Source organism: Sardina pilchardus, chromosome 14, assembly GCF_963854185.1.
Source record: "Sardina pilchardus chromosome 14, fSarPil1.1, whole genome shotgun sequence".
Lineage (NCBI taxonomy): Eukaryota > Metazoa > Chordata > Actinopteri > Clupeiformes > Clupeidae > Sardina > Sardina pilchardus.
Window position 1 is genome coordinate 31,645,614 of NC_085007.1, and position 19,806 is coordinate 31,665,419.

Sequence of the window (19,806 nt, forward strand, 5' to 3'; positions counted from 1 at the left end):
CTTGAATAGTAAAAGACTTATTATCACATTCAATGCGTTGTGATCTTGAATTGTAACTTATCAGTGAACAGGAGGACCACCACAAGGGGGCGACCACGTAAATGTACCTTGTTACGATTCCCTGCCCTTTAACCTGCTTCAGCCACACAGTGGCAACAACGTGGGTTATGCTGCAGACCTGTGCACTGAAACCTGGGACGTATTGATTGTACATTAACTAATGTAAAAGTGTTTATCACTCCTGATGACATAACCGGTAAGGACCTTCAGTTTTAGCTTTTTAACAGGTTTGGATTTCTGGGATATTATCGGGATATTATCAGCCCTTATATAACATAATAAAGCTAGGCTAACGCCAGAGTTTTACCCTATGGCTGTATCTTACTATCAGTTTGTCATTATCAGATCGGTATTGTACAGCTAACATGGATATTAGACCTGATAGTAACCTTATTTACGTGGATGTTAATGCTGTCTTTTATTTGTATGTCAAGCCTCAATATGGGCAAACAGCAGCAGAAGAAGAATGTCGCGGATAAAGTCCGTAAGACCAAAACTTCAACAGAGATCAAGAATAACCCATTCGAAGTAAAGATCAATAAGAAAAAATTTGACATCCTCGGCCGGAAGACTAAACATGATGTTGGGCTCCCTGGTGTGTCCAGATCCAAGGCTATCAATAAAGTAAGAGACGCCGTGGCAAGCTGAATGCAATACGTTAACATTGGTTCATGTTTCAGAAATGCCCAACTTGTCATGAATCAACATTTCAATTCTACGTGGATTTTTATTGATTTGTTTGTTTTTATCAGCGGAAAAATACACTCTTGAAGGAATATCAACAGAAAGGTAAAGCAAACAAGTTTATCGACAGACGGTTTGGTGAATATGACACCAAGATGGCACCAGAGGACAAGATTCTACAGAGATTTTCCTTGGAGAGACAGGTACAGTATTTTCCCTTTTTATCCTAGTCTAGGACTTTGCTCATACTGAAATTATGTTACCAGTTTATGTAGCCTCATATGACGGAGATTACATAATGATACAATGTATGCTTACTGGGTGTGATCTTTTTCCTGACTTAACACTTTTGTGGGCCTTAATAACATCTAGCGGACTCTGGAGAAGAAGGACATTTACAACCTGAACGAAGATGAGGAGCTGACCCACTATGGCCAATCATTGGCCGAGATGGAGAAGCTCAATGACATTGTTGACAGTGATAGTGACTCGGAGGAGAAAGGACTGTTGTCTGGTATGAATTGCATTCAAATGATAAAACCAACCAACTTCTAAAGTATTGGTCTCCCTGACACTAACTGATCATCAACAAAATTGATATGGTATTGGTACATGGTATTTGGAACTATGTATTCTATACAAACTAAGTACTATGTAATCTTACCTTTTTTCTTTTTGCTTGCGTGAAAAGTTGTCACACTCACACTGTGTGGTTTGTGACTGTTCCCATTGTGTTCTACTCCAGCGGAACTCACGGCCTCCCATTTTGGAGGAGGGGGTGGTCTCCTGAGAAAGAAAAGCCCAGGGGAGAAAGAGGATGGGGGGACCCAGAAGGCAAAATCTCGTCAGGAACTTATAGAGGAGCTCATCATCAAGTCCAAACAGGAGAAGGTTAGTTATGATCCCTACCTCTCTCTGAGACGAATTGTATTGGGTCCTGCCTGTCTTCACTTGCTGTGTCTACTGTACATATGTTGAGGATCTGTAGCATGCATTTCCTACTGTGCTCATCCCCACAGACACATTGTATGTATAACAGCAGAGATCCTTCAGTCAGCTTTTCACTTCAATTTCTGCACTTTGTAAGACCTGTTCTCTTGCATTGTTTTGCTTAGAGAGAGCGTCAGACTCAGAAAGAAGAGTCCCAAGTTCTGACAGAAAAGCTGGACCAGGACTGGAAGTCCATCCAAGGTCTACTGTCCCACAAAGGCTCCAAAGCCCAAAGCCAGGACCAGCCGGAGAAGCCTAAGGTACATTCACATCTACTCACATTCATGTGTGCTGCTGATAGACTACCAACAATTATGAAGATGTTGGAAATGTTTCCATGCCTCTATACACATACATATTGTGGTAGTCTTTTCTCTGTGACATTGTAAGCATCTATGGTCTCTGCAATATCTTGTAAGCTTGATTGTGTGTGTGTGTGTCCCACAGCTGGATGATTATGATATGATGGTAAGAGAGCTTGGCTTTGAGATGAAGGCTCAGCCTTCAGAGAAACTGAAAAGTCAAGAGGAGCTGGCTCGGGAAGAGAGAGAGAGGCTACAGAAACTGGAGGTACATTAACTCCCTCACCGTCTCCTTTCACTCAGTGGAATGATATGATATTGAGTTCTACTGAACTACACTGGAACATGATGTTGAGCATAACATGTATCTGTGATTATAAAGGCAGACAGATTGCGCAGAATGAGAGGTGATTTGGATTTGGGGCCCAAGAAAAAAGCGGTGCACTTCTCTGCTGACGACTTGAATGATGGCTTCATTTTGGATAAAGAGGACAAGAAGATGCTGGCTTATCAGGTTAGACTGCAACACTGCATACTTTCTGCTTTCTGAAGATGGAGTTCAGAAATCAGAGTGTCAGAAATGTCTCGTTATGCTCTCATCCGATTGTGTTGATCTGCAGGATGGAAAGTGGAGTGTGGAAGAAGAGGAGGAGAAAGAGGGTGAAACTGATGAAGAGGCGGAGGAATGCGAAGAGGAAGAGGGTGGTGATGATGATGGTGATGATGATGGTGATGATGATGATGGTGATGACAGTGGAGACGATGAGGACGAAGACGACAGTGAGGAAGATGCTCACTCAGACCTGGAGTCAGAGCAGGGCAGTGTAGAAGAGGAGGAGGAGGAGGAGGAGAAGGAGGAGAAGGAGCTGGACCAAGATGAAGAGGAATTAGCATCCGCCAGCGCTCCATGCCCTCTAAGTGAGGAGGAGAGGAAAGCTCAGCAGGAGGTTGCAAAGGCTGAGCTCCCATACACCTTCAAAGGTATCTACTCAGCATGCTTCTACATGTCCACTAGTGTAACCTGGCCAGATGTGTATTTAACACATGCATCTATCAGCCATTCTGAAATATGGATTTAATGTTTGTGGTAAGATATTTAGTCTTGGTCAATTCAGTGTAATTTACATAAAGAAAAGCAGACAGAATATTCAAATGAAATAGATAAAGTGAAGACTTAATTACTTCAAAATTGCAGTTTACTAAAAAGAGAGCCAAAGGTACCCATCCAACTCATTTACATATTTTAAGAACTTTCATAAACATTTGGCAAAGCAAATGTGAGTCGGTGTGCATATTTGTCCACTCAAAGAACCGCTGTGGGATCAAACCATGAGGTGCCCAGTCATAAGAATGGTCAAACTGGAAGTAGTGGAAACCCAACTAATGTCTCCTTTTTTGCTCCAATGCTCTATTTCTCTCTCACTCTCTCACACACACAGCTCCAGAAAGCACGGAGGAACTGAAGAGCATGTTGCTGGGCCACTCCCCAGAGAAACAGCGCCTGATACTGGACAGAACTCTAAAGTCCAACCACCCAAGTTTAGGAGTGGGCAACAAGCTAAAGCTGCAGGTGAGCATACTGTAGGATTAAACTGTAGGACTGATCAGTTCATGCCTGAAATCATATTATGCATGCTACTAATTGTATATTGTGCACAACACACATGTAACAGGGTTCCCAGGGGTCATGGAATTTGTGGAATGTTGTGGAATTTTTTATCTTGTTTTGAATAGCCACTGCATACCGGTGTTTGTTGGCATGTTGTTGCCAACTCTGAAATCATTTTATGCAAGCAAAACCGCATACAGGAAGTCTTTATTGTTGAAGTCAAGCATGATAATCATGAAATCATGAAATCATGAAACACTCGCTTAACTTTTTGCCTGTGCAGCCTACACTGATTCAGTTATGCCAGAGCCCCACTTCTATCCTCTCTGGTAGCTTATGTATGTACAGTACACGCATGCATCTGTCCCACGGTTGCTGAGTTTGAATTACTTGATGGTCATATTTAAGATTAAGAGACCACTGCAAATTTGAATGACTGTCAAGTCATCCGAATCTCACTCAGCAGGATGAATGACATCAGAAAAATATGCAGTGGTCTCTTTTTTTCCATATGCATTAGATTCCAACACAAGATGTATGCATTGGATTCCACGCTTTTCAATACAACCCCACACACCACTGCTTAACCCTTTTGCTGCCACCATCTAGATTATGATTTGCTTCTATTGTTGTTGACGTCACGTTATCTCTCCTAGAAAATGTTTGGTTTCCTGCTGGAGTACATGGGCGACCTGGCTAGCAGTAAGCCTCCCGAGCTGAACACCGTCAACATTCTCATTCCGTAAGTCGGGGACAAGGGACGGGGGTTGTACGATGCACTCTTGTGATCATTTCGAAAATATCAAATGTCATTTAGAAAAATAACAAAGCAACTGAAATGGTATTCCTATGGTCAACAGTCATCTGAAGCTGCTGCTACTCTCCCTCAACTTTCTTTTCCCTGCTCTTTCACCACCTCCCTCCCTCTCTCCCCACTCACAGGCAGCTGTATGGACTTAGTCAGCTCTTTCCTGCTGCAGCCTGCAGGGCCATGCAGACTCTGCTTTCTGACAGTGCGCATGACATTGACGAAGCGGTTGAGGTTACGGGACGTGCTGCCTTTCCAGGCTTAGATGTGGTACATGTGATGTTTTTATTTATCTCTAGGAGTTCATGACCCCAGAAATGCATATCCTTTCATGTATATTACCATTAATTAATTTTCCACGACTTGAGACGGGAGTTGTTGGTGTGAGAAATGTGGTGTAATTGACATTTTATGATATTTGATGTTCTTGTATTGTTGTCATTTCAGCTGATTTATCTGAAGATTACAGCTCTGCTGTTCCCCACCTCTGACTTTAGACACCCCGTCACCACACCAGCTTTTCTTTGTATCAGTCAGGCCCTTACCAAGGTGTGTTTGTTTGTTTGTTTGTTTGTTTGTTTGTTTTGTTTTGTTTGTCGTCCACACTCAGTATGTACAGTATGTAGGAATGTGTGTGTGTATGTTCACCGATGTTGTTATTATTATTATTATTATTATTATTATTATTATTATTCAAGCCTTGAATGGTATGAAAAAGAACCTCATCCCTAATTTATATACTTTTTCAGGGTTTTATCACATACATATCTAAATACAATAACCATAACCACGCATTTTGTTATCTATCTATCCCTATTAAGTCTATGAAATGTAACCCAGTGTGTGTCTGTGTGTATAAGGAAGTGAGAGGGAGACAAAGTGGTCTGTGTTGGAAAAAGCTACCTTCAATCACTTTGTTTATATGGGTGGGCACACTGCCAGATGTAAACACTTATTTTAGGCAGAGTAGCTGTTGGGTAGGCCTGCTCCAACATGTGGAGCGAGTGTGTGTTTGTGTGTGTATATGTGCACACATCTCTGCTCAGATACAAAACAGGGTTGTCAAAGCAAAGCCATTCCCATCTAGGGAGGGGAAAAAATGATCAGTCACCTTATGTAACACAAGCACTCAAAACAGTGTAATGGGTTTGTTACCATGAGGAAAGTGCTTGAAGGTCATGCAGTTTATATATGTGGTGTGGCTAATGATATTTATGTTGTTGCTCAATGCATGAGAATGGAAACTTAACATGGGGTGAGTAGGAAAAAGTGACTATGCAACCTCTGGAGGTTTGCAACGATGAGGCTAAAAGCAGTAAGTGTGTGAGTATGTTTATGAGTAAGGTGTTTCTGAATGAACATAATACCTCATACAACCTACCACTTGGAAGGGCCTATTTCGTATTCTGTTTTAAATTTCACTTGACACAAACAAGGCCTGAAAAGCGACAACCTGCCAATGGCAGCTGACCTTATCTATTCTATTTATTCTATGCAGCCGTTTAGACCAGCAGTGCTTTACACACCAATTCTGTCTGACCAGAGTGTACGGCAGAGTGTACGCTTCCACCTTCGTGCGTGCGTGCGTGCGTGCGTGCGTGCGTGCGTGCGTGCGTGCGTGCGTGCGTGCGTGCGTGCGTGCGTGCGTGCGTGCGTGCGTGCGTGCAGATGTTGGTTAACCCTAGTGCTGTTGTGTGCCCCAGTGTCCCGTGACTAGTCTGCAGGAGGTGACGTGTGGCCTGGTCCTGTGCTGCCTGGCTCTGGAGTATGTGGCCCTCTCCCAGCGCGTCTGCCCTGAGGTCATCAACTTCCTGCTGGGCGTGCTCCACCTCGCCGTGCCTGACCAGACCAACCTCGGTAGTGTGCAGTCCAGTCCCTCTCTCTTCTGCTCATCATTTCCTGACTGTCATTGTCAGCAGTGTACTTGTAATAATGGCCTGTAGGGGGCAGTCTGATAGTGTAAATGCGTTGAAGCTCACTTTAGACACTGTCTGTCAAAAATCCCAGACGGGTATCTCTGTTATCTAGTGGTTCATTTGGGAGTGTCCGAAAACTAGCGGTCATATTCTAGTTGTCTTGTTCATTTACTTGAATTTGACCAATTTTGCTAGAAGGTCAGATGGGGTTGTTCAGAAGTTCTTCAGTTCATCCTCTTAATGTTTATCCAAAGCTGTGACCTTTCCAATTCTGTGTTATGGACAGGCCAGTTGAAATGGTTGAAGCAGTTTACAGTATATCGGTTAAGAGATTCGGTTAGCTCGAAATGAGGAGTGTTATCAAAACGTGTCATGCCACTCGTGTGATTCCAGCATGTGGGCTAGTAAGTTTTAATTAGACTCTGTAAATAACTCGTGAGTGTTTGCTACCGCTGTTACTACCTCATCTGCTGCTGCCGAGTGTGTGTGCGTGTGTGTGTGTGCGTGCGTGCATGCCCACTTGGGAGACAGAGAGAGAGAGAGTGCACCAATCCCCAACCATTAGCATCGTCTCCAGTCACACTCCCGGGGGAAATGCCTTCTCTGCCCCGTCAACGGCCTTTGCTGAATGCAGTAGCGCTAGGGCTGTAAGTCGTAAAGCCTGCCGGGGGGGGCGTTGGTGCCACAAGCTGTGCAGCCTATTAAGAGCAGAAGAATGTGAGGCGTGGGCAGGCGTGTCAGATATGCTCCTACTTCATCATTATTTGATGTTTATGAAATTTTACATTAGTGACGAATGGAGATAAAAATATGGATTTCAGTTCCAATGCAGGCATGTTGTTAACTTTCTGGAATTGTCCTCCACTTACATGTATTCATTTAGCAATGCTTTTTCCAAAGGTACTTACATATGTCAATTATATTACAAGGGCATTATTACATTGTTCCCAGAGCAAACTTGGGGTTAAGCTCCTTGCTCAAGGGCAAACGGTGGAATTGAACCCACAACTTTTTTGGCTACTGCTTGCTAGGCCTGCTCCTAAACCACTACGCTATCACCGCCCCGCCTTCTATCTTCCCTGCCTGTTCTCAAAATGTAGTGATGTTGTAACCTGCATTCTGTTCTATCCCGATCTACTCTCATCTGTGTTTACCAATCCGAATGGATTCTAATCAGTTTTCTACCCGTTTCTACTGGATTCTTATCCAGTCAGACCAGAAAATATATCAGTCATCTTTACTTGTTCCTGTCCGTGTTGGTCTGTTCCCCATTATAGTCATTCCTCAAAGTGTTTTAACCGTTCTAGTTGGACTTGTTTTGAACTGCCTCTTCCTGCTTCTGCCCTCATCGCATTTCCTGAAACAATTGCCATCTGTGGCCTTCAGGAGAGCTAACCTGCCTCCCTGTGTGCTCTTTTGTAGGGTACTCGGTGGTGTCACCTTTCAAGCAAGTGAGCCGGTTCAGTGAGCTGCTAGTGCTGAGCAGCCCAGAGGCCCCTGAGGGCTGGAGCAGGAAGGCCCTGCCTCTCTCCGCAGCCCAAGGGCTCCCGCTCCACAGCCACCTGGAGAGAGACCACTACAGGTGAGACCAATCCAGTGGCCCTGAAGGAGCAGAGTGGGGGCAGGGCGCTGGAGTTCCCACATTACACTGCTGTTTGTTGATGTGCCTAGTGAAGCTGCTAGTGTGTGTGGTGTCCTAGGCAACCCCCCTCCACCAATAGTCCCCAAACCCTCAACATCAACAACATACAAAGTATCAACCTGTAGTAGGTTGATGGGGCCCAGACTGTTTTGTGTCATTTTGTGCGTATACCAGGAAAAACAATAGTGTTGGTGATGCTGTCAATTAAAGATATGCTAAACTTCTGATTGTTGCCAGTGCATTGGAGCATTGCTCCTAAAATAGTATGGGAAAGTGAACACGCAGCATTGTAGTTGCTGATTATGTATGAAATGACGATGAGGAGATTCATTGGTGGCTTTAATTAAGTGACTCACCTTAACCATGATGTGTCTGTCTAGCGCTGTGCACAGTTGGATGTGTGCTGTTTGATAGGTTACCCTATTCACCCTACCTTGGGCTGAGGACAACGCCCACCACGCCCCACCCTCCAGTTTCATAACTCTGAGCAAGAGAATTTCCCAGGCAGTGGCCTGCCTTGCTTGCAAACTCCAACAGTGTAGACCCACCCTGTGAGCCTGATAACACCATGTCACCGTTCCAAATCTATTTGAGATTTTTTGCGGTCACCTGTGCCACCCCCCACAAGACTCCCTTGGCGACTTCCCATGTTGTTCATGCTAGAGCCCCCACAGGATATGCCAGTCATTGGCTCATTGTAGACCACATAGGTAAACTCATTCTCAGAGAAGTAGAATATATTTGAAATGTTTGATTGTGCAGTGGAAATGCACAATCAATTTGTCCAATATCAGTTTTGCATTTGATAATGTAATGTGGCACATCTATTTCTCATTATAGTGTTTTAATTTTAGTATGGCATTTTAATGCCATTCTTTGCCCTCACACAATTGATGAATTCACTGTACCGGTATATGCTGTATCACACTCAAGCTCTTGTAAGTGGTGACAGAGTGTTTGTTATGGCTAATAGTACTGTACACATGCTCGGTGTTAGTCATCTGATCCTTCACACAGCATCTGATGTGTGGGCAACACTTAACTCTGATGCAATGGATTAGACGTCCACAGGCGTGATTTAATCAATGTGATGCCCTCCTGCTCGTCCACTGTGGATGTCTATGTGTGGAAAGGAAAAGTGTCCAGCTACTGTCTAACGTCTATGTGAGGGTCAAGGGTTCCCCTGCACTGCTGGTGAGGGGAGCCTGTGGCAGAGTTATTGCTTTCAAGAGGAGACGCCAAAGCTGTAGGCTCTGTTTTCACGGTGCCACCGCCCCATTCTCAGATCTGTTGTAATGCTCTTCCATTATAGCCCTTCATCAACACAGTGTCAGAGAGCCTGACCACACGGGCCTACTGACCAGTTTAATTAGATGACTAGAGACGTAGTCTGTTCACAATTGCATGACTGTCATCTCTTCTCCTGCCATTCGTGTGTGGAAGATCTATGTGTTAGCGGTTTACTTTTTTTTTCATCAATTGTGTTCATCTAACTTTGTGCTTTTTTTTAGAAGTGGTGCATGGGCTTAACTTGAAAAAGTTAAAGTTTCCTCAAGTGATTATCTCATTAGCAAATCTGTGACGGATGCTTTGTGCTGCATACTGTACGTCTGCTCAAGTGCAGTTCAGGGCTCAAGTGCAGTTCAGAGCTCAAGTGCAGTTCAGGGCTCAAGTGCAGTTCAGGGAAATCATTTCTGATGGCTCAGGGTGTTGTTGAAGTTTGGTAGCTCCATGAGGGGAAAAACAAACTTGATCGGTGTACCATTGATAACATTGAACATTGACTCAAGACCCAAACAATGTCTAAATCTTTCAAGAGCAGGCCTATGGCAACATGACACAGAAAGTCTCTTAACAGGAAATACCTTTCAACACTGTGTGTGTATCTGGTGGCATCATTAACCTCTTTTGCGAGTAACTGTGGGGTAAATTACCTGTAGCCCAACTGGACGTAACGTTCCATTCTCGTATGATCACAGTTGTGAGGAATGGCTTTGGGTCTTCACATGTAGGTGTGCAGTCGTATCCTAATTGCTCGAATTCTTCAGGGGCTTACAAAGACAGATGCAGAGCAGCGTATGTGTGCAAAGAATCCCACTGTTGCGATAATGATCACACCCGAGTTGGCCTCCCCAGGGGAGAGGGCTACAATGCTCTGGCCCAAGGGCCTGTGTCTGTAGATTCTTTACTGTAACACACTGATCAGGACCGTAACTCGTATCTTTACTTGGAGTATCCTTATTCCTCCTTACTGCCATGCAATTGCTGTTATGCAAGGCAAAGGCTGATGTGTAGGAGTATGATGAATAGTATGTGCCAGTGGACATGAAGCCCCTTTATTGTGATGTGATGTTTTTCTCATGCATTGGCACTAAATGTGTTGACTGGCCAGAGCTATACAACGTCACCAGACCCTCTACAGCACCTGTCAAACTCAAGGCCAGAAATGTATTTTATAAATGTAATTTTAGATGGCCCCCTAGATAATATCTAATGTCTATCCGAACTGGCCCGCCGGTAATTCGCTTGCACCTTTAATACTACCACAAATCCTGTCCAGGCATTCGCCTTACACTATTTACTGAATTGTAAAGGGGCCCAGCGTGCCAGTAGCTATTGTGGTATCTCAGATACTATAAATTATGGCCAGGGTCTTTTATTTACTTAGGCTGCTCAAAGCTCAGGGCTTTATTTGGGGCAGCCTTGTCTTTCAAGGCAAGCATTTATTTCTTACGTGTGTTTTATTGAGGCATTCGTTTCGCTTGGAGTGGTATACCGGTTTGGTTTGGGTTTTACTTTACTTTTGGACTCTCTGATTATATTGCTAAATGTTGGGACTTCTGGGCACTGAAATCTGGGGGTATTTGATGGTTCACTATTAAGTTTAATGTCGTTGAAAGAGTGTCAGGATTTTCACCCGCTGTTTGTGAGACAAGGCAGCCGCTTTCATTCATTCATTGAATGTGCGCTGTGCTGTAATGGAAACGTTAATGCGTAGCACTGGTAGCCTAAATGGAGTTATTTGTTTTTTGCTCCATCCAACAATTGTACATGTAGTATTGTTTCCTTTTTTAACTTTTCTCTTGGTAATGCTTCAACTGTTAATAGTTGTGTACTTGGATTTTCATTGAAGGTAATTAGTGTTTTGTTGTTGGTGTGGAAAAAAATGTTTTAATTGGAATTTAATCTGGAAAAGCTGCAGACAGACGGAGAGGCATAAGAGATTAATGCTGATGCTTTATATTTTTACATTTTTTGTCCTATTATTGCAATAGCAGAACAGCAAACAATGCAAATTGTGTTCTTGTCAACAAATAGTGTGTTACTACAGTTTTTCTCAAATGCTAAAACACATTTCACAAACGTTTCCTCCATGTTCCCCAATGTCTAAACACAATACCCTTTTCTAAAGCTACATAAGCACAACCACACCTTCTCACTTCAAAACTCAAACTTTCACACCACAAGAGCAGCTCGAAGCTTTCAAAAATGTAAACACTATACACATCATTACACACTAAAAAAACTTTAGAGTAACGGATCTTCTTAGATCTCTGCAGAGGATTAGGCATTTAGAGTTGTGAGTTTCATATGAAGAGTACAGAAAATTCTGCAAGTACACTACTGTAACACAACTCAATGCAAAAACCAGAATCTATTGCACACAACAGTACTCCTGAAAACATGATCAGGGTGTGAAGTTTTTTTTTTATTTTCTTCATTCACACCACACACACACACACACACACCACAGTCACTGTGCGCATTAGCAACAAGTGTCTTCAATTTGGAGTCGTGTGTAATAAATGACGCCAGGTGTGTTCATTGTATTCAGTTATTGCTGACTGTGGCAAGCATTTTGCATCACATGAGCTTTCATTTGAAAATATGTTTTGCAACATGTGTTTTAGCAAGGAAAAATGTGCTTAGATTTATGAGAACGGAGGATTGTGTTTTGTGAATTGTGTTTTCATGTGAAATGTGTTTTATGATATTGAAAAATTATGGCTAGATTTAGTAAATGTGTTTAAACAACTGGTCATTTGGTTTAGAGGATTGGCTTTTGTGTTTTTAGCATTTGAGAAAAACTGTAATAATAATTAAAAAAAAGGACACAGACTGTGTTGTCCTTATCTGGACACAGAGATGTGTTAACAATAACTCAAGTTGTGTTGTTTTCAACACATTCGTTTTAAGAGCGTGGCCCATTTCGTTGAATACATGTTCTATGTTTTTCCTTTCATGTTTTTAGGCTGTCGTTGCTGGATACATGTTTAGACCTTGTGAAGAAGTATGCCGTTTTATATAAGGACACCCCTTCCTTCTTCCACATCTTTAAGCCAATCAGGGCTGCTCTTGAGCACCTCCCTTGGAAGACCTACCCACCCACTTTACAGGTCAGTTTGAGCCTGACGTGCCGCTTTTTAAGGAACTTGACTTCCCATGAAGTATGAGACATCTCTCTTAGTAGTTAATATCAAAATTGATAAACTATACTGTAGATCTATAGATCTAGCCTAAACACATGTTCTTACATGTGGCTTACTACATAGTCATACCTGATATAAGGACACCAGATACCAGAACAGCAGCAATGGGTGTGGGTTTACAGTGTATACTGTATCTAAACAGTGGCCCTTTAAAGTCAAGGGTTCAATCCCAGAGAGCATGTGTCGAGGTGTCCAATCAGACCATATCTAGTCTGTCTCTCATCCTACAAAGTTTGGGCTGCCTATGCATGATGCTCTTCAAGATGTTAATGCCCAAACATTGCTTCTTAGATAATGCCAAACTGAAGTGATGTCAAGGACCGAATGTTGGGACCAGTTCATAATCTAGATAGATATACTTGAGATTCTGTAGGAACATTCTTATCTGATTTGATATTGATGATCCATGTGCCATATGTAGCATAGTGTAACATACTTTAACAAAAAAAGTATCTCATAAAGGAATTGTAATTCAAGATAATCTGGTAGCATATACCCAGGGAAATCACAGATTTTTCAGTCTGTAAAGTATAATGTTCACAGTCTTGATGATTTGATTAAGATTAGCATCTCCATCAACACAACAGACATTAGCCCAAATGCTACAAGGACCAACACAACAGCACTTGTGTAGAATACTTGTACAAAATAGATTACTTCTTTTCAGAATATCCAAACAATTCTCCTTTGTACCAAACTATCTGTTGAGTAAGGTAATGTCACCCCAATTCTCCTTATTGTATCTTTTGAGTAAGGTAACGTTACCCCCTCTCTTCTGTAGGAGTGTCACAGAGAGGTCCTGGAGACTCTACCAGAGACTCCTGCAGAACAACTTCCTCTGGTTTTTGAGAAGAAAAAGCCCATTCCTCTCAAGCTTCTTACCCCTAAAATCGTTCAAGTGTAAGTCTGACATCATGTGTTTATGTCATGAAACAGATACAGACATTGCAGTTCATTTTGATGTGTATTTTTCTGTATTCACGATCCTGTTATTTTATTCCTCTTGCATGTAGGCTGGATTATGGCAAGAAGCGAGGCAACACCAAGGAGCAGCGTGAACAGGAGCGGTTGAAACACAAGTACAAGAAGGAGTTCAAGGGCGCACTCAGAGAGATCAGGAAGGACACACGTTTCCTGGCCCAGGAGAAGCTTTCTGATGTCATGAGAAGGTATGTTTCTACAGTTCCAGTCTGTCTTCAAAGCTATACTGTAAGCAAAAAGGTAAAAAATCACCGCTCATCCGTGTGAGGTGCAGGATTAAGAGTGACTGGATATCTAAGAGAAGAATCCGCACACTACAAGTCTTTGTGAAAAAAAGCTATTTTTCACAAAGACTTGTAGTGTGCGGATTCTTCTCTTAGATATTCAAAGCTATTGACCCATCCCACGTGATGTCCAAAATGGCACTTACTTTTGCTCTGACATGAACTACCAGTAGTCTACCACGGCTAACACGCGGAAACAATTAAAAGGATAATCGAAAGGAATAGAACAACAACGTCCTTTGGTAGCCTCAAAGTAACAATAAAGTTATCAACACATATCTTTGACATGTAATTTACGAAACTCAACATCAGGCCCATTCTAGTGCTGCATGGACTTGCTGATGGCCTTGGCTCATATTCAGTGAGGTGACGTTTTATGCAAGCATTGAGGCTTTAATCGTCTGCTTCGTGAGCGCAAGTTTGTCTTTATATTTTTAAATATGTGATAGAGATTTCTGGCATGCGTGTTTGCGTTTGCAAGATCAATCGCATGTCCGCGGGCAAAGCTTTCGAGAGCGAACACAATTTGACTAAATTAAGCTCTCCTCTAAACTGAATAGTAGACTAGGATTTCTCACATGCATAAGTGGAATCGAACATGGTCAACTTGACGAGGCGTAAGGGACATTTCCGAGGAAGCCAAGTGACGAATACGTATTTTTTTGTTTGTTGTTTGTTGTTCACTTATCGAAGTGTAAAGTCCCCTCCGCCTGCGGCGTCGGGTCCTTATTACCACTTCGAACGTGCATTATTTTCCTATAAACGCACGGCGCGTCGTTGATTATCCCTACTCTAACCTACAGACCATGTAAAAGACATAACAGACTGGACGAGGGTCATTGGTAACTGCAACACACACGCACTGTCTCTCTCTCTCCCTCCCTCACACATCTCCACACAAAGAAAGAATGCACAAAACAGTCCTGTATTTACAATAGTGATTGTCGGACAAGATAGGGCCTTAGCTCCCGGGAGAAAATGCCACTGGTTGATACTAACTTGTTTCAGTGTGCGACATGCAGTTCGTTAAATGTGAACGTTAACAAACCTTAGCTGCAGTAAGATGGCGACCACCGGCTCCAGGGACGATCCCTCTGATCACCCTGTAAATGCCCTACATCGCTGGACAGTGAAGGTGTTTTCTGCATTTTTATTTTACTCGTTTTTCATTTACGTTTTCTCGTCCATTGCATTCAAACTTAAGTCCACTACATGTCCCAAATGGCAGCCGCTCTTACTAAGGTCACGTGAGTGGGATGGGTCAATACTAAAAGTTTTTGCAATATACTGTATGTGGTGTATTGTAGTTATTTTGAAGTGTATTGTCATCCATGAAAATATCTACTTGAAAGAAAATGCATATACCTTCTCTGATATTTTGCATTTTGTGTATTTTACATCTTACAGGGATTCGGAGAGGAAGAGGAAGGTGAAGGAGCTCCTTGGCAGTTTATCTACTCAGGAGGGAGAGTGGAAATCCCTAAAGAAAATGAAGAGGAAGTGAGCAGGAGTGGAAACGTCCCCCTCTCTGGAGATGGAGTATGCATAGAACACTGTTCCCATACAGAACTCAAGCTTCATTGTCGTTATGCCAATGTGACCTATGCAACAAAGCACCTTTCATTTCATATATTGTCATGAAGCTTGATGCTGGTCTGCAAAATAATTTCAGGCTGGCCTTTGACATGTGTTTTTATGGCCGAGTTGATAACTGGACACTGAGCTAAAGCCACCTGATCTGGCTGAGTCTGTTTTAAAAATGTTGACCTTTTTTTTTTATAGATTTATGTTTTGTGAATATTGCCATTTTCTGAAATATACCTGATGAAAAAAACTAATGTGTTGACGATATTGCTTCTGCTGTGACAAATGAGAGTGGTGTAGCATGTTCTCACAGGCCTTAGGCACTACATGGCAGGAGTTCACTGTTTGAAAACGATAACACTAAAGGAGCTATGCCTGGCAGCTTTTAAGCCTTAAAGGTGACATGGAATGGAAATCATTTTTGCCTTGGTTTTGATGAATTAGGAGAGGTTGTGTATAACCAAAGAGCTTTCATGAACCTGAGGCATAGTTGTGCCTTAGAAATAGCCACTATAAAATGGGCGAATTAGAACAAAGCCTACTTGTGATGTCAAATATCGCAAAGCCATTGAAGTTCAATTGGGGTTGCCAAAGAGGGTGCCATTTAGTCAAAATTGTTATAAATGAAAGTTGAATATACTATTTTAACATCAGAGAACACCGTACAATACTCGATTCATCCATTCACACTATGTGTGAAGACACACTATGGGTGCCTCTCATTCGTATTTTTATCTATCCTCCTTTCCTTCCTCGGCCCTCGTTCCCACTGATCTAGATAAAGAATGATGGGGCGGCAAACAATAGGACAGTCTATCCAGAGTTCCTTATAGATCAGTGGGAACGAGCTGGAGGACCGAGGAGGAAGGATGGATAAAAAGACGAATGAGAGGTACCCAATGGTAAAAAAATATTTTTTGCCTGGCGGGATGGTCTAGGGTCGCACCGTTAAGGCCAAGCCTGTGTTCGGCACCAAGTCAGCCTGTCCAAGCAGAACGCTCTATCTGTGTACGGAGTCCTTGAGTCCGCCTTAGCTCACCTTCGGCTTCCGATATTGACGCCAGGGGGCTTGCCCATGCGTCCTCGTTCGACGAGTTGGGTGTGAGACCATGTTGCAACAACCATAGAGAACAACGAAAGATGGATGAGGCTAACGAAGCGCACTCGTTTGAATCGGCTTTGGAAGAGTTAGATTTGGGCTTTCTTTGAAGGTTGAGCAGAAAGAAGCACTCAAGTCATTCTTTTTAAAGAAGGATGTATTTGCCGTTTTGCCGACCGGCTACAATTGGTCACAAGTGCAGGCTTCAGCTCTGTGAATGGTCCGACTCCAGACTATACATTTCTGTATAGTTTGGCTTGCCAGGCTAACCCAATGTGTTTGTTTGCCTTGAAATAACACATCAACTCTTTTGATGGAGAATAGTGTCAATCACTGTCACCGTGTGCCTGTAGCGCCTGGGATGGCACTATAACATTGGTGTACTGTGCAGGAACGTGACCCTGTCACCACTTTTTCACAAACTGAGTACTCCTTGTTAGTGTACAGGGTTCTATGAAAATTGACCAGATACTTGGGAAACAGACATGCACCCATATGCCCAGTGAGGCTTGAGCTAGGACCATTGGGTGCACTAGCAACTGTGCAGAAACCTGTTCAAATATTGAAAAGGAATCAATAGATTAAATATTTCCTGAGGACAGTAGATACACTAACAATTGCGTCGAAACCTGTTTCAATATTTTGGCAGTTATAGTCATGGTCTTTTCTTAATGATCTTTCCTGTAACTCTGCGATATACAGTGAGTTGTACTGTGCAGTACCATTAATCAGTTCCAGTTTAGATATTGCTGTAGGATAGCTTGGCCGTTTTGATAATGAAACTGAAATATTTAGGAGTGACAGCAGATTCAGTAAACCATATATGCCTGGCAACACCCAAAACACACACATACACCCACGCACAGAAACACGTAGAAACGGAGAGTGCATTGAAATCAAGCTTTATTTGAAATAGTTCCTGGGAACCTTCACTTCAAATTCATCTTAACTGTTAACTCCAAATGCTCAAGGAATGTGGGCTCCCCAGACTGAGTTAGCCAGAGCATAGCAGCACACGGATGCTTTGCAGTGTTGGGTCTCTGGGAGTGACAGACAGACAGAAAGGCGTGGTGTGTCCTGGGAGGGGTGGAGGTCCTTAGGAGTCCTGGATGGCTGAATGGCTCTCACCTGTGGAGGCAATAAGCATAGAGGCATTAATATTTCAAGCCATGCTGATTCTAATCTTTTCTGGTTACTCCCAGAGCACAACAGAAGTGGTAATGAGTAATGCTGTCCTCTGCACATCACAACTAAATGTTAATATAAGTGATTAGTTGTGTAAATTATTTTTGTGGATATTTGAAATGTCTTTCCTGTGGAGTTTTGGTGTGACACTCTGATGCCATTCAGTTCATCATTTGTCCGTTATATGTTTGAGAAGGGAAATTGCAAGATCCTAAGGTTCAGAAGTTAAACATGGGACTCGAAAGTGCCTTAGGTGTAGTTATGCGGTGTGCCTTACCTGAGATTCCCAGCCTCTTCTCCTCGCCTTCCAGCAGCTTCCTGTAGGTGGCGATCTCAGCGTCAAGCTTCAGTTTGATGTGCAGCAGCTCTTGATAGTCCTGCATGTATTTGCTCATCTCCATCTTGGTCTCACAGAGCTGGTTCTCCAGCTGAGCAATGATGGCCTCCAGCCCTGACATTTTGTCCAGGTGAGCTGCCTCCATATCCTCCAGCTGCTGTTCCAGAGCAGCATTACGGGCTCTCACTCCATCAATCTGGTTCTGCAGGTCGGTCACCTGGGTTTGGTAAGTAGTGATCTCCTCCTTCATGGTCTTCATCTGGTCCTCAGCTTTGCCTGCCTGTTCTTTCAGTGTGTCGAATTTGCCCTTGTACCACTTCTCTGCCTCCTGGACGTTGCGAGCGGCCACAGCCTCGATTTCGGCACGCATGTTACGCAGGTAGGCAGCCAGGTCAGGCCGGTCTGAGTCCAGCTCCACAGTGACCTTGGAGTCCTCAATCTGCTTCAGAAGGTCAGCCACCTCTTCGTCATGCAGCTTCTTCAAAAACTCAATCTCAGCCACCAGCTGTTCCACACGCTTCTCCAGCTCTGCTTTCTGTAGTGTGGCACAATCCACATCCTGACGGAACTCTCGCAGGATCATCTCAGCCTCCTCTGAAATTCCAGATTGGATGAGAGATGGTCAGCATAGCACGACATTGGCATAGAGCTGGTAACTCAGACCTTTAGACACCTCACCTTTCAATCGCTCTCAGCTCACCATATTGTCACTAACTATTACTATAACAGAATTTCTGGTAGTAGCAAATGTGGCTTTACATGGTTAACATTACAATTTGTACACTTTGTGTGCAGTGCTTGAAAAGTGCTATAAATAAATGTTATAATATTATTATTACTATTCTTATTATTCCAACAATACATTTGTATCCACAGTATTGTATTCATCACCTCATTGTTCACCTCAATGAGTAGGCTACAATATGTACAATATACATCCCAAATTATGCCAGGTAATGGTATTGATGGGCATTAGCCATTTGTTGTTTGTTATAATGCAGGTATGAATAAACCAACCAGTTTCCATTAAACTGGTTCCGTTAAACCATCCCTGTTAGCGTACCTTTGAGGGCCAGCTCTTCCTCCAGTTTGAGCCTCCACACTTCCACCTCTTCCTCGATGTAACCCCTCTCAATGTCGGCCGCACCCTTTTCAGCAGTCAGAGCCTCAATCAGGTCCCTCATCTCCTTGAATTTGATCTCATACTCTTCGGCGAGCCCACCGGGGCCTCCCTTGAAGCGGCCCTGCAGTGCGGCCAGCTCTGCCTGCAGCTGGGCGTTCCTTTGTTCCAGGGCCTGCACCTTGTCAATGTAGCCGGCAAAGCGCACGTTCAGCTCCTGCATTTCCTCCTTCTCGTTGGCATGCTGCTGGTGGATCTCGGTGCCCACCTCAACAGCAGACACGCCATTCTGGTACCCAGCACGGCCACGGTTGTAGGAGGAGCCCCTGCAGCGGGACGGAGATGGACTTTGCACCCGGACTCGGCTGGAGCTGCTGACCGCCAGGGACTTCTGGGAGTATGAGGAGCCTCTCATGGTTCTGCCTTTTGTGTTGTTAGCTGGGTAATAGTTCCACCACAGGAGCTCTGCTTTGCTTGTTCCCCAAGAGCTGGCTGAGCTTGCTACTGACTGTCCAAGTGCTGGACCCTTGGCTTATAAAGGATCACTAAGAATCTCACACCACTCTTTGAAACTCTCACAAGGTTTTGACATGTTTTAAATATGGACCATGACAGACAGACAGACGTTATTGTTATTAATAGATATATATTCACTTGAAAGTACAGGATGCCTTCTCTTTTTTTCGGCGCGGTAAAGTTAGTTTAATATTCAACA

At 43.3% G+C, this 19,806-nt stretch overlaps 2 protein-coding genes across 2 annotated transcripts; one reads left to right on the forward strand and one right to left on the reverse strand.

The window, feature by feature from the left end:
• Positions 1-141: 141 nt before the first annotated feature.
• On the forward strand, positions 142-16,016 carry nop14 (NOP14 nucleolar protein homolog (yeast)). Its single transcript, XM_062554261.1, has 19 exons — positions 142-256; positions 495-684; positions 813-947; positions 1,117-1,258; positions 1,490-1,635; positions 1,860-1,994; positions 2,182-2,304; positions 2,419-2,550; positions 2,657-3,017; positions 3,476-3,606; positions 4,302-4,387; positions 4,588-4,723; positions 4,901-5,002; positions 6,157-6,310; positions 7,792-7,951; positions 12,264-12,408; positions 13,283-13,401; positions 13,515-13,670; positions 15,174-16,016. Exons 2-19 carry the CDS (start codon positions 502-504, stop codon positions 15,268-15,270), a joined length of 2,643 nt encoding a protein of 880 aa, XP_062410245.1. The 5' UTR covers positions 142-256; positions 495-501; the 3' UTR covers positions 15,271-16,016.
• A 1,529-nt stretch (positions 16,017-17,545) lies between these two features.
• LOC134100400 (desmin-like) lies at positions 17,546-19,506 on the reverse strand. The gene is made up of 3 exons (XM_062553575.1): positions 19,035-19,506; positions 17,912-18,565; positions 17,546-17,577 (listed from the first exon to the last, which is right to left on the reverse strand). The coding sequence occupies exons 1-3, from the start codon at positions 19,504-19,506 to the stop codon at positions 17,546-17,548; spliced, it is 1,158 nt and encodes a 385-aa protein (XP_062409559.1).
• Positions 19,507-19,806: the final 300 nt, after the last annotated feature.